Raw genomic sequence first — 15,651 nt, 5'->3', positions numbered from 1 at the left:
TTCAAAGAAACTTTTCAGTTCTATACACAAATCATTCTATTTGTCCACATTGTGCAATTACAAGCTTTGTGAACTTTGTTTCTCCACACTGTTCTGTGCTTATGGGTTAAACTAAGTTAATGTGTATAAACCCAGTCCTGTAAGATTTGTAATTCTTACCAGAGAAACTGCCAAGTACTGTGAATACTTTTTACATTTCAGGACTTAATATTTTAAAAATTATTATGATATGTAAGTCATGTTTACTAAAAATCTTTATATTTAAGAGTGTAATTCAAAAAAAATCACATAGTTTTTGGCTCAGTCTGAAGATATCACATTTCTTTCAAAAGAAAATTTTTTCTATTTACAAAATAATTAAGAGATTTCTAGAACTGATAACCTAAACCTTCGGTGGAAATTAAAAATCACACATGCAAAATAGCATCAAAATTCTAGTATAAAGACAAGTATCCTTAAGTTAACAAGTGACTTTAAATGTCTACAGTTCCTTTAAAAGTATGTAAGGGACATTTTTCTTTTGATTGAAATACCCGTGCCCTTGTTTTTCCACGATAAAATAAGGTTATTACACTGTTGGGTTTTTGTGGGAAGGAGAGAGGAGAGAAAGGTGGAGAGAAGTATGTGATGTCTTTCCTACCTGATGATAAATTTTACTATGATAGTTTTTCTTTTTTGTTTTTTGGTTGGGCTTTGTTTTTTGGTTGTGTGTTTGTCTCTGTGTGCACAATCGCCTGGGAAAAAGAGGGGAGAAGGGGGGGTGTAAAGAGTAAAATGACAGTTTATGAAGTCTGTAAAGTCTACCTTGGATCAAATTCAACTGCACAAACTCCACAAGTCTACGGATTTGCCTAGAGCTACAAAGAATAAAAATCAGGCAGCACCGCCCAACTTCAAACCTACTAAAAACGTGTAGTGAACTTAACCTTTACTCACTATTGTGCTTAGGAAGTAGGCACACTAGTTCATAGAGGAAAAACAAAAACAAAAACCCCAAGTTCCACATACCACTGTCCTGAAAAAAAAAGAAAGAAAAGAAAGCAAACCGAGTGAATGCATTATACTAAATAACCTCGAAATCGCATTAAGCTGCCACTTACATGACACTCACTTTGGCACGGGCACGTACCTGTCTGCAAAAACATACCTTCTTCGCTCTAAAGGCAGAAGCCCAATTAGTAAATAAAATATTAAATTCAAAGTGTTAGCATTTTGATTGCAAACTATTCTACCTGTCAGCGTAATTCTTTCGTCTGAAGGCACCGAGAGGACTTGGCTTTCACGCATTTTCAAAGCGCCCAAATTTGGAGAGGTGCCCTGCGCTCCCGTCACTCCGGGGGGTGTCCCAACGGCGCGACCCTTCATTCCAAGGGACATTAAGCGTCCTTTGTACATCCACTTCTGCAGCTTCTTGACTGTCACCGCTGGCGGCTTGAGGAAGGGGAGTACCTCCTGGCCGCCTCCTTTGCTGCGTATCACAGGGGACCCCGCGAGATCCCCGCAAGTGATTCCCGGGGAATGGCCAGGGTCCTTGGAGTGGGGACTCAGGAGGCCCAAGGGCGCCGCAGCCGGGGCGCTGCCTCCGCTCCAGCCGTCCATCCCGCCTCCACGTGGCGGGGGACCGTCCGGGTCTCCGCGCGCGCCGCACCTGATCCAGCTGTCGCTCGGCCACCGCTGGATAGGAGTGGGCTTGACACCTATCCGGAGGCTCTCGAGGCTTCTACTGCAGGACAGACGCATCCAAGGAGTCCGCAGGCGGCCTCCGCACGACTCTCTCGGAGGCGACCAGGGCGGGGACACCTGCTGCCAAGGGTAGCCCCGGCCTCCCCGCTCCCAGACTCGGGGGCTGGCTCCGCGGTCCGCAGCGCCGCAGGCGGAAGGCGGCTGGCCCAGATCCCGGGCTCCCGCAGGGCAGTCGCGCTTCGCCCAGCCCGGCCGCGCGCCCGAGTCAGGGGGCAGGTCGTGCATAGCCTGGATCAGCAGATAATAGGCCTCTCGCAACTGGGTCCGCAGCCTGCCTGTCTCCAGGCCGCCGCCCTCCGCCCCCGGGGAGGAGCCCGCCGCTGGGGGAGGCAGGGGCCACCGCTCCGCCCCCGCCCCCTCGGGTTCGGGCGCGGACTGGGAGCCGCCGGGCAGGTTCTCGTAGTAGTCGGCAGCGTCCTCGTCGCTGTCCTCGGAGTCCGGAGCGGCGCACCCAGAGGCGCGAGCGAGCCCGCGGCTCCGAGGGGCGGCCACCTTGCCGCCGTCCTGCCGAGGCCCGAGCAGCCCCGACTGCTCTGGATGCCGTCCCGCGCCCCGCGCCTTGGGACCCCTCGCCTGTAGCGACGGCGGGGGCGGCTCCAGCCCGGGCCCCGCTCCGCCGCCGTGCTCACCTAGGGGGCCGGCCAGAGCACCCCCGGCCTCTTCCTGGACAGTGGAGGAGGCCGCCACGGCAGCTGCAGCGGCCGCCCGCAGCCCGAGTGCCCCGGCGGCGCGGGGGCCTCGCCTCGCCCGGAGCCTGGACAGCGTCCTCCTCAGAGGGTCCGCCATCCCCTCGGCCTCAGGAACCAGGCTCGCCTCCGCCACGGGGAGAGCTTGGAGTCCCGCTCGGGAGAAAGCGGCGCCCGCGGAGGCGGCGGCGGCGGCTCCCCATGACCAGCGCGGGCCCTCGCGGGCTCCTCACATATTTGGCATAACTCTGCCGGGGGAAGGGGCGGGGGAGGGCGGCGGCGCGCAGAGCGCATGCCCCGGAGCTCGGGCCGCGACGGGGCGCGGGGCTCGGGGCTGCCAGGCTGCGTGCTCGGGTGGTCGGGCGGCGCGGAGCCAGGAGGAGGCGGAGCAGGGCGGTTGGCGAGGGTGAGCTGAAGTACATCGAGGGGAGGTTGGGCGAGCGCACCGAGCCAGGGAGCGTTGTGGGAAAGCAGGAAAAAACGAGATGAGTCTATCTAGGCTGGTGGCTGCAGAGTTTTGGTTAGGAAGACAGAAAGAGAAAGTGCCCTCCTGGCTGCCACCCACCGTCTTCACCCTTCTCCCTATTGCCATCATTGCAGGAGCAAGCCCTAACTTGAGAGAAAACAAAGACCGCTTTGATGGACAAAGTATGAGTACAGGTGTATCTCAATGCCGTGTGTTCTAGAAACATTCGAATCATTTTATTTGCACAGAGAGTGGCTACTTCAAGGAAATCTGCAGCGATTCCTTTTCAATTAGAAAAAATTGCCTGACCTGTAGTGGCGCAGTGGATGGAGCCTGCACCTGGGATGCTGAGGTCTGGCAACTGCAGCTAGCTGCTTCCCACTCTTCTCCCCCTGTCTCTCACCGTCCTTTCTCCCTTTCTCTCTCTCTCTCTCCCTCTCATCAATAAATAAAAAATATTTTTAAAATAAGGAAGACACTTGAGTCTATGTAAGCACAATAAATTTTAAAAAATAACCCATTTGTTCAAAAAAAATCACCTTTGGTGTCTCTTTAAAGTCTTCCCCCCCAAAAAAACAGTTCATGCTAACACAAAATTAATTCTGACATCAACCAAGACTTGTAAAATGGAGCCACAAACGTAGTGTAGTGCCCTTCCATCACTCAGATAACACGTCACTTATTAAAGCTGGGTTGAGGAACAATTGGATTGAAACTGAAAAACAATGTCATTTGGAAATACGAGTTTTCTCAGAGACATATTCTATGTAACGGTTGTAAACTATAGTACCTCATGTTGGAATCTGTGTTGCATCATCCCTGATTTCAGTAACATCTTTTTAGTGTTTATGTTAGAAAGGGCCTTTGTCTGCGAGCTCATGAATGTATTCCTAAATCCTAGCACCATACTTGAACGTAGTAAGTATTCAAGAAATATTTATTGGATAAAAGCTTGCATAACTGAATAAGAGAATTTAGCTTTAACTTACCCTTTCCAACTATCTTTTTCTTTTTTTGACAGAGACAGAGAGAGAGAGTAACAGAGGGACAGATAGGGACAGACAGACAGGAAGGGAGAGAGATGAGAAGCATCAATTTTTCGTTACAGCACCTTAGATGTTCACTGATTGCTTTCTCATATGTGCTTTGACTGGGGGGCTACAGCAGAGCAAGTGACCCCTTGCTCAAGCCAGGGGCCATGGGGTTATGTCTATGAACCCACACTCAAGCCAGCAACCCCGCGCTCAAACTAGAGGAGGCCACGTGTAAACCGGCCACTTTGGGTTTCGAACCTGGGCCCTCTGTGTCCTAGTCTGATGCTCTGTCCACTGCACCACTGTCTGGTCAGGCCCAACTATATTTCTCTAAGTTTTTACCACACCCCTAATCCCCACCAAAGTCTCTAGTCTCTAACTGCTTTGGTTTCTACTAACTTTTATAGTACCTGGTCTTTGCCTTGAAAATTTTTATATGCATCTCTATTTTCAGAAATCTTCTCCATCCTTTAAAATTCCACACAACTGCCTTCTTTATAAAGTTATATCTATGATCTCCCAGATGGACACAATCTCACATTCTTCCAAACTCCAACAATACTTTATTCATATCCACACATAGTATATTTATGGTTTTTATTTGTTCGTTTTATACAAAACATACCCTATCTCCTATAGAACAAAATTCATAAACTCCTGAAGGGCACAGACTACTTATAATTGACTTTTGTATTCTCTACAAAGTATAAAGATAATATCATACACTAGATAAGATAAGTAAATATTTTTTAATTAATGTCAACTTTAATTTGAAGGAAATAAGTAGCTTTAATTTCCAGTCTATTGCCTAACTCTCCACCAGACCATACTGTGTTAGTGTTGTTTTAAAATTCTTTCAGTGATGGAGAAAAACACAGTTTGTTAAATTATCTTAATTCTGATCTAAGAAAATACCATGAAATTTTATATTATAATTTGCATATATTACTATTTATGGTTCTACACTATTTTTGTTTCATGGAACCAAAGCTATTTATTAAATAGTGAATGCATAAAATTATGTCCCAGTAAAATATTCCCACAGGAAATGACTGATAGTAAAGCTGCCAATAATAGTGTCTATAAACACAATTTGATCTCTATCTCAGAAATTGTTTCCATTCCCACTCTTGGTTGCAAGATCTTTTTATTCTTTGTGGTTAATATAGCTGTTAAGACTAGAATAAGTTTTATATATGTATGTAAAAATGAATAGAAAAATAGAACCTTGAAGTTCTAGATTGAACTTTATTTCTGATTCAATTTGTCACCTCCTTGAGTTCAGGAGTTATAAAACACAGTCATCAAAATAAAACACTGTGCATCTGACCTTTGTTAACAGAGTTGATAGAGTGTTGACCTGAAATGCTGAGGTCACTGGTTCAAAATCCTGGGCTTAACCCGTCAAGACACAGGGGAAGCAACTATTGCAAGTTGATGCTTTCTACTGCTCCCCCTGCCTTTCTCTCTCTCTCTTCTCTCTAAAAATCGATAAGTAAAATCTTTTATAAATAAATAAATAGTCCTGACCATTTGGCTCAGTGGTAGAGCATCAGCCGGGCGTATGGAAGTCCCAGGTTCAATTTGCAGCCAGGGCACACAGGAGAAGTGACCATCTGCTTCTCTACCCCTCCCCTTCTCCCTTCTCTCTACCTCTCTCTTCCTCTCCCACAGCCAAGGCTCCATTGGAGCAAAGTTGGTCCGGGCGCTGAGGATGGCTCCATGGCCCCTACTGCAGGTGCTAGAATGGCTCCAGTTGCAATGGAGCAACACCCCAAATGGGCAGAGCATCACTTTTGGTGGGCTTCCAGGTGGATCCCAGTCAAGCGCATGCAGGAGTCTGTCTCTCTGCCTCCCTGCTTTTCACTTCAGAAAAATACAAATAAATAAATAAGAAAACGTTATGCATTGTTCTAGGCATTACTCAGAACTAGTCTGATGCTGCACAGCACAACTGAACTGAATACCACTTTAAAGCTGCGGCTGCCTAACCCAGGCATGGCCAACATATGGCCCACAGGCTGGATCCGGCCTGCGTAATGAGTTTATATGGCCCACAATTAAATTTTTAATATTCTCCACTACTTTAAAATCTCAGCTACTCAGAAGTAGAAGTGTCTTTGATTCTTGGAAGTCAAGATATTTAAGAAGATAGTGATACTCAGAAAAGAATTCTGTGTGTGACTAATCTAGGGTTAACTTCCAATAATTGGTTGAATGGATTCGTGATACTTCTTTACTTAAAAAAAAAAATCATTATAAAGGTTTACAACTTTTGTACTTTTCTGTACTTGATATGAACTGTTTGACGTTTAGCAGTGATGTGAAACCCACATTCTTTTAGGCGGAGTTTGCCAGTGCGCACCCAAGGTCAAACAATTCGTTATTTTTGTGGTCAAGTGTGCTGAATCAACTGGCATTGAAGCATAGACAATAGCTGCAGTTGATAACTGAAAACGTGTCCAGGCTGTTTGTAAAACGAAATAATTGTTTTATTTGCGATATAACCCCTTCAAGCTCATTCTATTAATTAAATTGTTTTAATTGTGATACAGTTTGGATATTTATATGGTATATAATTATATTTTTACTAAAATATATTTTTATTAAAATAATATTGTATATTAAAAAATTTTACTCACATTTATTCATAAACAAATTATATAATAAAATTTTGTTTACTTAAATGAATCTTTTTGTATTTAACATTTTTTAATTTTAATATTTCGTCCAGCCTGTGAAAAAAGTTTTCTTTCTAATCTGACCCGGGGGCAAAAACTGTTGGCCACGCCTGGCCTAACCTGTGGTGGCACAGTGGATAAAGCATCAACCTAGAACACTGAAGTTGCTGGTTCAAAACCCTGTGCTTGCCTGGTCAAGGCACGTAAGAGAGTTGATGATTCTCACTCCTCCCCCACCTCTCTCCCTTCTTTCTCACTCTTCTCTAAAAAAAAGGATTTTTTTTTCTTTTTTTTAGTGAGAGGAGGGGAGGAAGAGACAGACTCCCACATGTGCCCCTACTGATATCTACCCAGCAAGCCCACTAGGGGGCAATGTTATGCCCATCTGGGGCCCTTGCTCTGTTGCAACTGGAGCCATTTTAGCACCTGAGGCAGAGGCCACCGAGCCATCCTCAGCACCTGGGACCAACTTGTTCTAATTGAGCCATGGTTGCAGGAGGAGAGAGAGAGAGATGTAAGAGAAGGAGGGGTGGAGAAGCAGATGGTCACTTCTCTTGGGTGCCCTGACCGGGAATCAAACCCAGGACATCCACATGCTGGGTAGATGCTCTACTATGGAGCCAACCAGCCAAGGCCAATAAAAAAAATTTAATAAATAAAAATAAAGCTGAGAATGTTCTATCATATAAATTCACAAGTTTTGAGTATTTTTGTCAGAACAGAAATTAATAAGGCAGCATGACACTTCTTAATAACCTTAAAAATGCAAATTCCACTTTTCTGGATGTGCATTACTCTTCAATAAGAAGTTTATTAAAAATTCATTCTAAGAAGACAGTGCCCAGAAAACTTACATTATACATATTATAATTAAGGCAGTGACAAGACAAGAACTTAAGCTATGCTTGTAAAATCCTTTTTGTGTTTTAATAATTTATGCCCTATTCCCTGAGCTCACTTTTCATATATTTCTCATCAACAGATACCTATGAAGATTGGATTGAGCAGGGATACACTTCCCAGTGTTTGCACTTGTTTCTCACTGACTTGGAAATTATTTTGATGCCCCATGAATTAACAACTATGTGTCGGCACTGTCACAAAAGATGAAACCACTATGGTATAATAGGGCTCCAGTAAGGCAGGGAGCCAAACTTGACATGGGGCAGAACTGACAATCTAGAAGGTGAGGGGAAGGAAGGGCAGGTTGAAGCAAAGGGCTAAGTTTAACAGTAACAGAAGGAAAATGTCTAGGTATGTTATAGTGGTTTTCTAGGTAATTAGAGCACATTTCTGTCTCATTGCTGCTCAGTTTTCCACTATACGCTTAGTGGAACCAAAGGCAAGTTTAACTCTTAAAGGTCCAGTTCTCTCTCTAACCTGCCTTTTGGGATCCTCTGGTGTAGTAGTAGATCTGCCTGATCTGCAATGCAGTTCCATCAGTATTGAGTAAAAAGTGCTGCAGGCTAAAGCTGCCCTGAGAATCAAAGACATGTCCTCAATACAGCAATTTTTTTCTACTCATATTTTTGTAATTGACAATATATGGCAATTGACAACATTCCAAAATTCATCCCACCCCTAACCAAAGTGATAACAACAACAAAAAAGGCTTTTGCTAAATGCATATGTATTTTCTAATGTTTTAGAAGTATAATGTTTAGAATATTCACTGATATTTCATATTCTCTTATTATATATTTACAACATGCAGGGTACCTTGCTCAAGGTCACCATAATAAGGGGAGAGGAATTTGAACCCTGTCTATCTGATTCCACATCTGCTACACACCTGGCACATTTCCTCGAGTAGAAGAAAGAGAATTGACACTTGCTATAATAGCACTTGAACTGACTTGAGCCTTCGTTTTTATAAATTATTTAGTTGGCTACCTATCAGAAAAGAGTTTAATATTTCATGAGCTTTTGTGAAATGCAGCCAAACATTGGAAAGCTGTTTCTTGAACATTTCAGTGCTTCTCGGGCCAGTCCTCTTGAACAGTGTTAAAATTAAATCCTAGAATATATTCCCATTTGACAGTAAATCTATTCATATTTAAGCCATGATGTGAAACTGCATCCTGTAGATGTAGTCTAATTTTAACAGTAGGACAAACTACTATTAAACACCTTAAAGACATAATATATGCATCCTTATAACTATAGGAGCTCTTAAATAAACCTCTTTCAAAAGTAAAGTAATGGTATAGCCTGTCTTTCCTAAATGACTTGTACCTCATGGTAACTCATGGTTGGTGAAAGAAAGTTACTCTCTTTCAAAAATTGTCAATCTAATTAAAAATTGATAGAATATCACCATTTAGCACCCTAATAATGGATCTAGGCAAAAAACATCCATGGTTACTAACAGCAGAAAGATATAGACACAATCGATGTTACATAGCCTCTGATCAAGCACATATCACAACCTATGAGGTGTTACCACAGATGAACCTGAGTCTACTCAGCCTCAAGATCTGATTACCAATTTCTAGGAATTTCAGAGAACAGTGGAGAACATAAAATAACACCATGAGAATGTAATGACAAAATCCAGACTATGGTTAAAAAAATAAGGGGAAAAAATAAAGAAAGAAAGAAAGAAAGAAAGAAAGAGAGAAAGAAAGAGAGAGAGAGAGAGAGAGAAAGAAAGAAAGAGAAAGAAAGAAAGAGAGGGAGGGAGGGAGGGAGGGAGGGAGGAAAGACAAAAACAGGTCAGTGGATCCAGTTTCTTCAACATGTTAACCAATTGGGATGTATGAACTTTACTTAAAGCCTAATATAAATAAATACTGTTCAAAAAAATTATAACCTAATCAAGAAGGTTGGAGCACTGACTAGATATTTGATGATACTGAGGAATTATCATTTTAGTTGTACTTTTTGAAAATATTTATTCTTTAGAGATAACTACTGAAATATTGACAAAATGAATGCAATCAGAGATTTGTTTCAAAATAATTGAGGAAGGAGACGAAATATAGAAAAATGAAGATGAGCTTTGAATTGATACTTGTTGAAACTGGGTGATGGGTATATGGAGGTTTATTTTACTAGTGTCTCTACTTCTGTACATGTTTAAAATTTTCCATAATAAATTTTTTTATTTTAACAGGAAACAGACTTTTAAAATAGATTCAGCAGCTGTTTAAAAGCAACACAACATTGAGGGCAGCCAAATGGTTTACACTGCAAATATGGCAAGAGAATATTGGAATCTAGGTCCAAGAATATAATTTCTATCCAAATCTGAGGTGGTATAATGGAAATGATTTGAAGTCAGGTAGAACTCGTTCAAATCCTAACTTGATCATATACACAAAAACCAAGTATCATGAAGACCTCTTATTCATCTTTGCCTATTCCAAATCATTGTTCCTTCCTCCTACAAATCCACAGCTCTTTTGAAATATATGGCATTAAACTATACCTGCTGTCCCTGCTTTTTATAGTCATCTACCAACTTCCCCTTCATTCATTCTAGCATCTGCCTCACTATCTCTTTGTGCCATTTTTCTGTCATCACTCTTGGTGATTTTATTATTCACAAAAAGGATCCATCCAATACTCGAACCTGTTCTCTTTTCCTCCACCCACCTCAGCTACCCAATCCCATAGTCATACATTAGAGTTTGTCATAACCAATAGCTGTAAACTCTCCAAACACCAATTCCTATTTTCTAGCTCACTCTTCTGTCACCAGACTCCCACAAAACTTTGATCTCACTCTCCCTCCAGTCTGTCACTGCCCTTCTGTCCTTTCTTCCTTGCTTTCCCAGTTTATAGTGCATGATCCTTGTATAATCACTCCCTTCCATACACTCTCGCCTCTCTTGCTCCGCTTTGTCACCGTCCTCCTCACCTGGCAAAACCTCAACTCTGGCAAGAACTAACTTTCCACCCTGGTGGGGCAATAGGGCAGCACAGCTGGTTAGACATGCCAAGATTGTGGATTCAATTCCTGGTCAAAGCATGTACAAGAATCAACAAATAAATGCATGGATGGGCAGAACATTATATCAATGTATCTCTCTCTTCCTCTTTCTCTATAATCGATAAATTTAAATTTCCTTTTTTTTAAGTGAGAGAAGTGGAGATAGACAGACTCCTACAGGTACCCCGACCCAGATCTACCCCACAGATGCTCTAATCAACCAAGCTATTTTTAGCACCTGACTCTAACACACTGGGATCAACCAGCGATCCTCAGCACCTGGGGCCAACACTCAAACCAATTGAGCCACTGACTGCGGGAGGGGAAGCGGGAAAGAAGGGGGAGAGGGACAGGGAGAGAAGAAGTTGGTGGCTTCTCCTGTGTGCCTTGACCAGGAATTGAACCTAGGATGTCCATATGTCAGGCCAACATTTTATCCACTGAGCCACTGACCAGGGCCGAAACTGTTTTTCTTAAAATAAATAAAATTTAAAAAGAACTAACTTTCCAATATACTTTGCACTGACACTTTGATGGCTTAATGTGGAGGGAGAAAAACATCACAAACTTCAAGTGGTCCTTCAGTGCTGCTCAACAACTCCATTACATTTCCTTAGGCCACTCATCCTCTTTTCTTAAGTTTTAGACACCACCACACACACACACACACCCCCACACACACACACACCCCGCCGTGCAACTCACTCTCAATTATGACCTTTTTGTTACACTTTGAGATAAAATGTTTGGAAGAAAATTTCCTCATCCTTCCACCACCAGCTGGCATTACTCTACCTCCTTCCTCTCATTGCCCTATAACCACACTGGCTTCCTTGTTCCTCCAGGATGACAAACACTCCTGCCTCACAGCCTCTGCCTTTCATTTGCTAGTCCCTTCCTCCTTTTATAAGGTTTCACTTCAAATATTACTTCCCAGTGGTGGGATTCAGCTGATTTGCACGGGTCCAACTAAACTCATACCTAATTTTTTGTTGAGTTCGGCAAACCGGTTGTTAAAATGGCACTTGTAATCAGGGTTCTCTCTAAGGTGGGCACCTGGGCAGCTGCCCAATGTGGAAATCACAAATTTACACTCCTTACTCTTTTTTAACATTCATCTGAGCAACAGCATATTCTAAATGCCCATAGTAATGTTCATTCCATCTGTAAGTGAAAAAAATTTGATGGAACATGCTTGTAATATTTATTCATTTTATAAAGCTCATTATACCTTTGATGAAATACTGCATTTTAATTCCTTCACATTTGTTACTTCAGTAAACAAACATATAATGTAAGGAGAAAAAGTGCCAAACAACCAGGGCGTGACAAGTGGCCATTGGAAATATCTTAAATAACAGTTTTATTGTTTTTTGTCAGGTATTATTTAATTTTTTTATTAATATTTTCAAACTCTTATAATCTAGTTTTGTGTACCTCTTTTATTGTTCTTATTTAAGTATTAAATGCATGAAATAATAAATTACCTTTTAGTATATATTTTTTATACTTAAAATGGACATTAGGGCAGAGAACCAGTTATTAAATTATTTGAATCCCGCCACTATTACCTCCTCAGAGAGCCCTTCTCTGACCACTCTATCTAAAATAATACTTCTGACACTTGCACTTATTTTGATTTATGTTTCTTCATTATACCTACTATTATCTAATATTATATTAGATGTCTATTACTTGTTTCTGGAATACCACCACCACCCTTAAATGCCATAACCTCACCTTGTAAAATAGTTCTGGCACGTGTAGGTGCTCCACACATATTTGTTGAATGAATGTGTGGTTTTCATGCCCAAGAACAAGTTAACATATGTTTCTGTTCCCTCCGTGGTAAAATCAGTTTGCTATTGTTGCATGGGATATTGATAGGACGGTTAAAAGAAGTAACAGATGATTTAGATGAACTGTGAAAACTACGCTAAGTGAAAGAAGTAAGACACAAAAGGCCACATATTGCACGATGCCATTTATATAAATTACCAAGTATAAGCAAATCCATGAGACAGAAAAGAGGTTAATTGTTACCAGGAGCTGGGTTAAGGAGAGAATGAGGAATGATTGTTAATAAGTATGGGTTTTTATTTGTTTGTATGTTTGTTTGTTTAGGGTGAGGAGAATGTTCTAGAATTAGATTGTGGTGATGGTGCACAACCTTGTGGATATGCTAGAAGTTACTGAATTGTACACTTTTTTAAATAATAAATTTTATGGTAAGCAAATTATATCTCTATTTTTTTAATAGAGCACTCTTTTCCTTACCTTTTATCTTTAGCTATAAACCTAGCTAATATTCATGAAAAAGAAAAAAATTCTAAGGGAAACTTTAAGAGAGGGTTGGAAATGCAAACAAAAACAACTGAAAGCTGGGCAGTCGCTTTCACATACGCATCATAGTTTTTCAATAGAGTTTTCTGTTTGAACGCTACATATGCAATAAATAAATACCTGTGGCTCCTTAAAGTTGGTTTTTCTCTCTCAATTATCAAGTGAGCCTGACCTGTGGTGGTGCAGTGGATAATGTGCTGACCTGAAATGCTGAGGTTGCTGGTTCAAAACACAAGTTGACTTTTCCTCCTCCTACCTCCTCTCTCTCTCTCCTCTCTCAAAAAAAATCAATAAATTTTTAAAAATCACAATTACCAAGTGAATTTAAACCTAGATTTACAAAATTAAATAAACAAAAGACTTTTTTGATCCCTCTCAGCTATCAAGAAAACAGAAACAAAAGCATTTTTAGCATTTAGAAATAACCTTCTTTCATTTCCTAATGGAAACTCATGGTTCTTTTATGTAAACAAAACCAAAGACCACTACCTACACAGATAAGCAAGAAACTACAGTGAAAACCATAATTACACTGAATGAGATAAGTAAATACATCTTTAGCCTTTTGAATTCTTTTTTTTACTGGAGGATTTTCTTTAAGGCACAGGAGAAGGAGCTATGTATTACCTAACATTTTGAAATAGCAGGGGAACCAACCCAGGGAAAAACAAACCAAAAACTTTCTGATAACTACTCTCCTGATGAAAATCATCTTCTGATTATTCAATTATATGTAAAGAGGAAACTTCAGAGAAGCATTTATTTATTAACTATTTCAGGTAATCCAGGAAAGAATACTAAACTCTTTTTACTACATTAAACCAGTTATTTTCCTCCCAAGCTCATTTTTATTTTAAGCACATGAGCAAAAAGAGAGACAGGGACAGACAGACAGGAAGGGAGAGAGGTAAGAAGCAACAACTCATAGTTGTGGCACCTTAGATTGATTGCTTTCTCATATGTGCCTTGAACCTAGGAGCTCCAGCTGAGCCAGAGACCCCTTGCTCAAGCCAGTGACCTTGGGCTTGAGCCAGCAACCATGTGGTCATGTCTATGATGATCCTACGCTCAAGTTGGTGAGCCCATGCTCAAGCCGCATGAGCCCGTGCTCAAGCAAGCAACTTTGGGATTTCGAACCTGGGTCCTCAGTGTTCCAAGCCAATGCTCTATCTACTGCGCCCAAGTTCATTTTTGTTGGAGTAATATAACTATTTATACCTCATGGTTTTGCTTTAGGAAAAAAAAACTCAGTTTTTTAATTAATTAATTAATTTATTTATTTATTTTTACTGTATGTGCCCTGATTGGGGATCAAACCCAAAACCCAATTTTATTTCAGGTGCTATTTTAAATTTTGGTACACTGATCAATTATGACACATACAAGAAAGTAGGACATAGTATATGTAAGGTCAGAAATGTTTATTCAGTGTGGAAATGGTAGAGTTCAAGAAACACATTCAAGTGACGTTACGGACTGGATATTTGTGTCTCACTGAATTTCATATATTAAAGCCCAGTAAGAAAAAACCTGGAAAAATCTGGAGATGGGGCCTTTGGGATGTAATTAAGTTCTGAAGGTGGGGCCCTAGTCTGATGGGATTAGTGTGTTTAGAAGAAGAGACACCAGACAGTTTGATCCCTTAATTAAGAGAAGAGCAGAGCATATAGAGTCATTATCAACACTGTGATGGTTAACTAAGAGTTAGAACCCTATAAAAACTCAGTAGTTGCTCAAAACAATAGCAACAACAAAAACACTAAAGACCTTCACGCAAAGACAACTTGATCTCACACATCTACATCAGCGTCCAAATGCAGTGCCTACTGGAATCAGTCAGGTCCGCCAATGATTGTACCAGTGCAGAGACAGCAACCAGAGAAGGAGGGTGCCATTTCATCATGGTTATTCATTCAGACCTAAGGAGGATCCAAGCCCAGTTATCCAAGCTTTTAATACAAATGCTTTCATTTTTTAAAGCATTTTTTACTTGCTTAATTCATTTTGTTGTTTAGTTTCCACATATGAGTAAACAGACTCATAGAGAACAGGCTGACAGCTGTTGGAAAGGTGAGGGCTAGGAGAGAAGTGTGGAGGGATTGGGAAAAAAAGGGGAAAAAAACCCGCATGGACATGGCCTGACTGGTAGTGGTGCAGGGAATAGAGTGTCCACCCAGGATGCTGAGGTCCCAGGTTTGAAACCCCAACGTCGCCGGCCTGAATGTGGTGTAGCCGACTTGAGTGTGGTGTAGCTGGCTTGAGCATGGTGTCGCAGGCTTGAGTGTCCCTGACCTGAGCCCAAAGGTCTCTGGTTTGAGGAAGGTGTCACTGGCTTGGTTGGATCCCCCCTACCTCCAGTCAAAGCAGATATGAGAAGCAATCAATGAGCAACTAAAATGACCCAACTATGAGTTGATGCTTCTTATCTCTCTCCCTTCCTGTCTCTCTCTCTATCTTGGAAAAATAAAATAAAAGAACTCATGGACCTGGACAGCAGTGTGGTAACTGCAGGGGTGAGGTGGGGTGGAGGTGAAGGAGGTTATAGAGAGAAAAATGATAATGTCCAGAGATTTGGCTTGGGGTAGTGAACACACAATACAGTGTACAGATGATGTGTTGTAGAAATGTGCACCAGAAACCCGTATAATTTTGTTAACCAGTGTCACCCAAAAAAATTCAGTAAAAAGGAATAAAATAAAAAATAAATAAAAGTATTTTTTATCTGATGGAAGTGATTCTTTCTTTAAAATTATAGATAACTTGG

At 41.4% G+C, this 15,651-nt stretch overlaps 1 protein-coding gene across 2 annotated transcripts in view; it reads right to left on the bottom strand.

Moving 5' to 3' along the window:
* SYDE2 (synapse defective Rho GTPase homolog 2) overlaps nt 1-2,665 on the bottom strand; it is a 46,846-nt gene extending 44,181 nt beyond the window's left edge. For both annotated transcript variants that reach the window (XM_066268763.1, XM_066268764.1), the window contains exon 1: nt 1,233-2,665. In XM_066268763.1, the coding sequence (XP_066124860.1) occupies nt 1,233-2,529 (1,297 nt within the window). In that variant the 5' untranslated portion in view covers nt 2,530-2,665. The remainder of the gene's footprint in view (nt 1-1,232) is intronic.
* Between the last annotated feature and the right edge of the window lie 12,986 nt (nt 2,666-15,651).

This window comes from Saccopteryx bilineata, chromosome 3 (assembly GCF_036850765.1).
Source record: "Saccopteryx bilineata isolate mSacBil1 chromosome 3, mSacBil1_pri_phased_curated, whole genome shotgun sequence".
Classification (NCBI taxonomy): Eukaryota; Metazoa; Chordata; class Mammalia; order Chiroptera; family Emballonuridae; genus Saccopteryx; species Saccopteryx bilineata.
The sequence above is the reverse complement of the archived record's forward strand: the minus strand, read 5'-3'. Positions and strand labels throughout refer to the sequence as shown.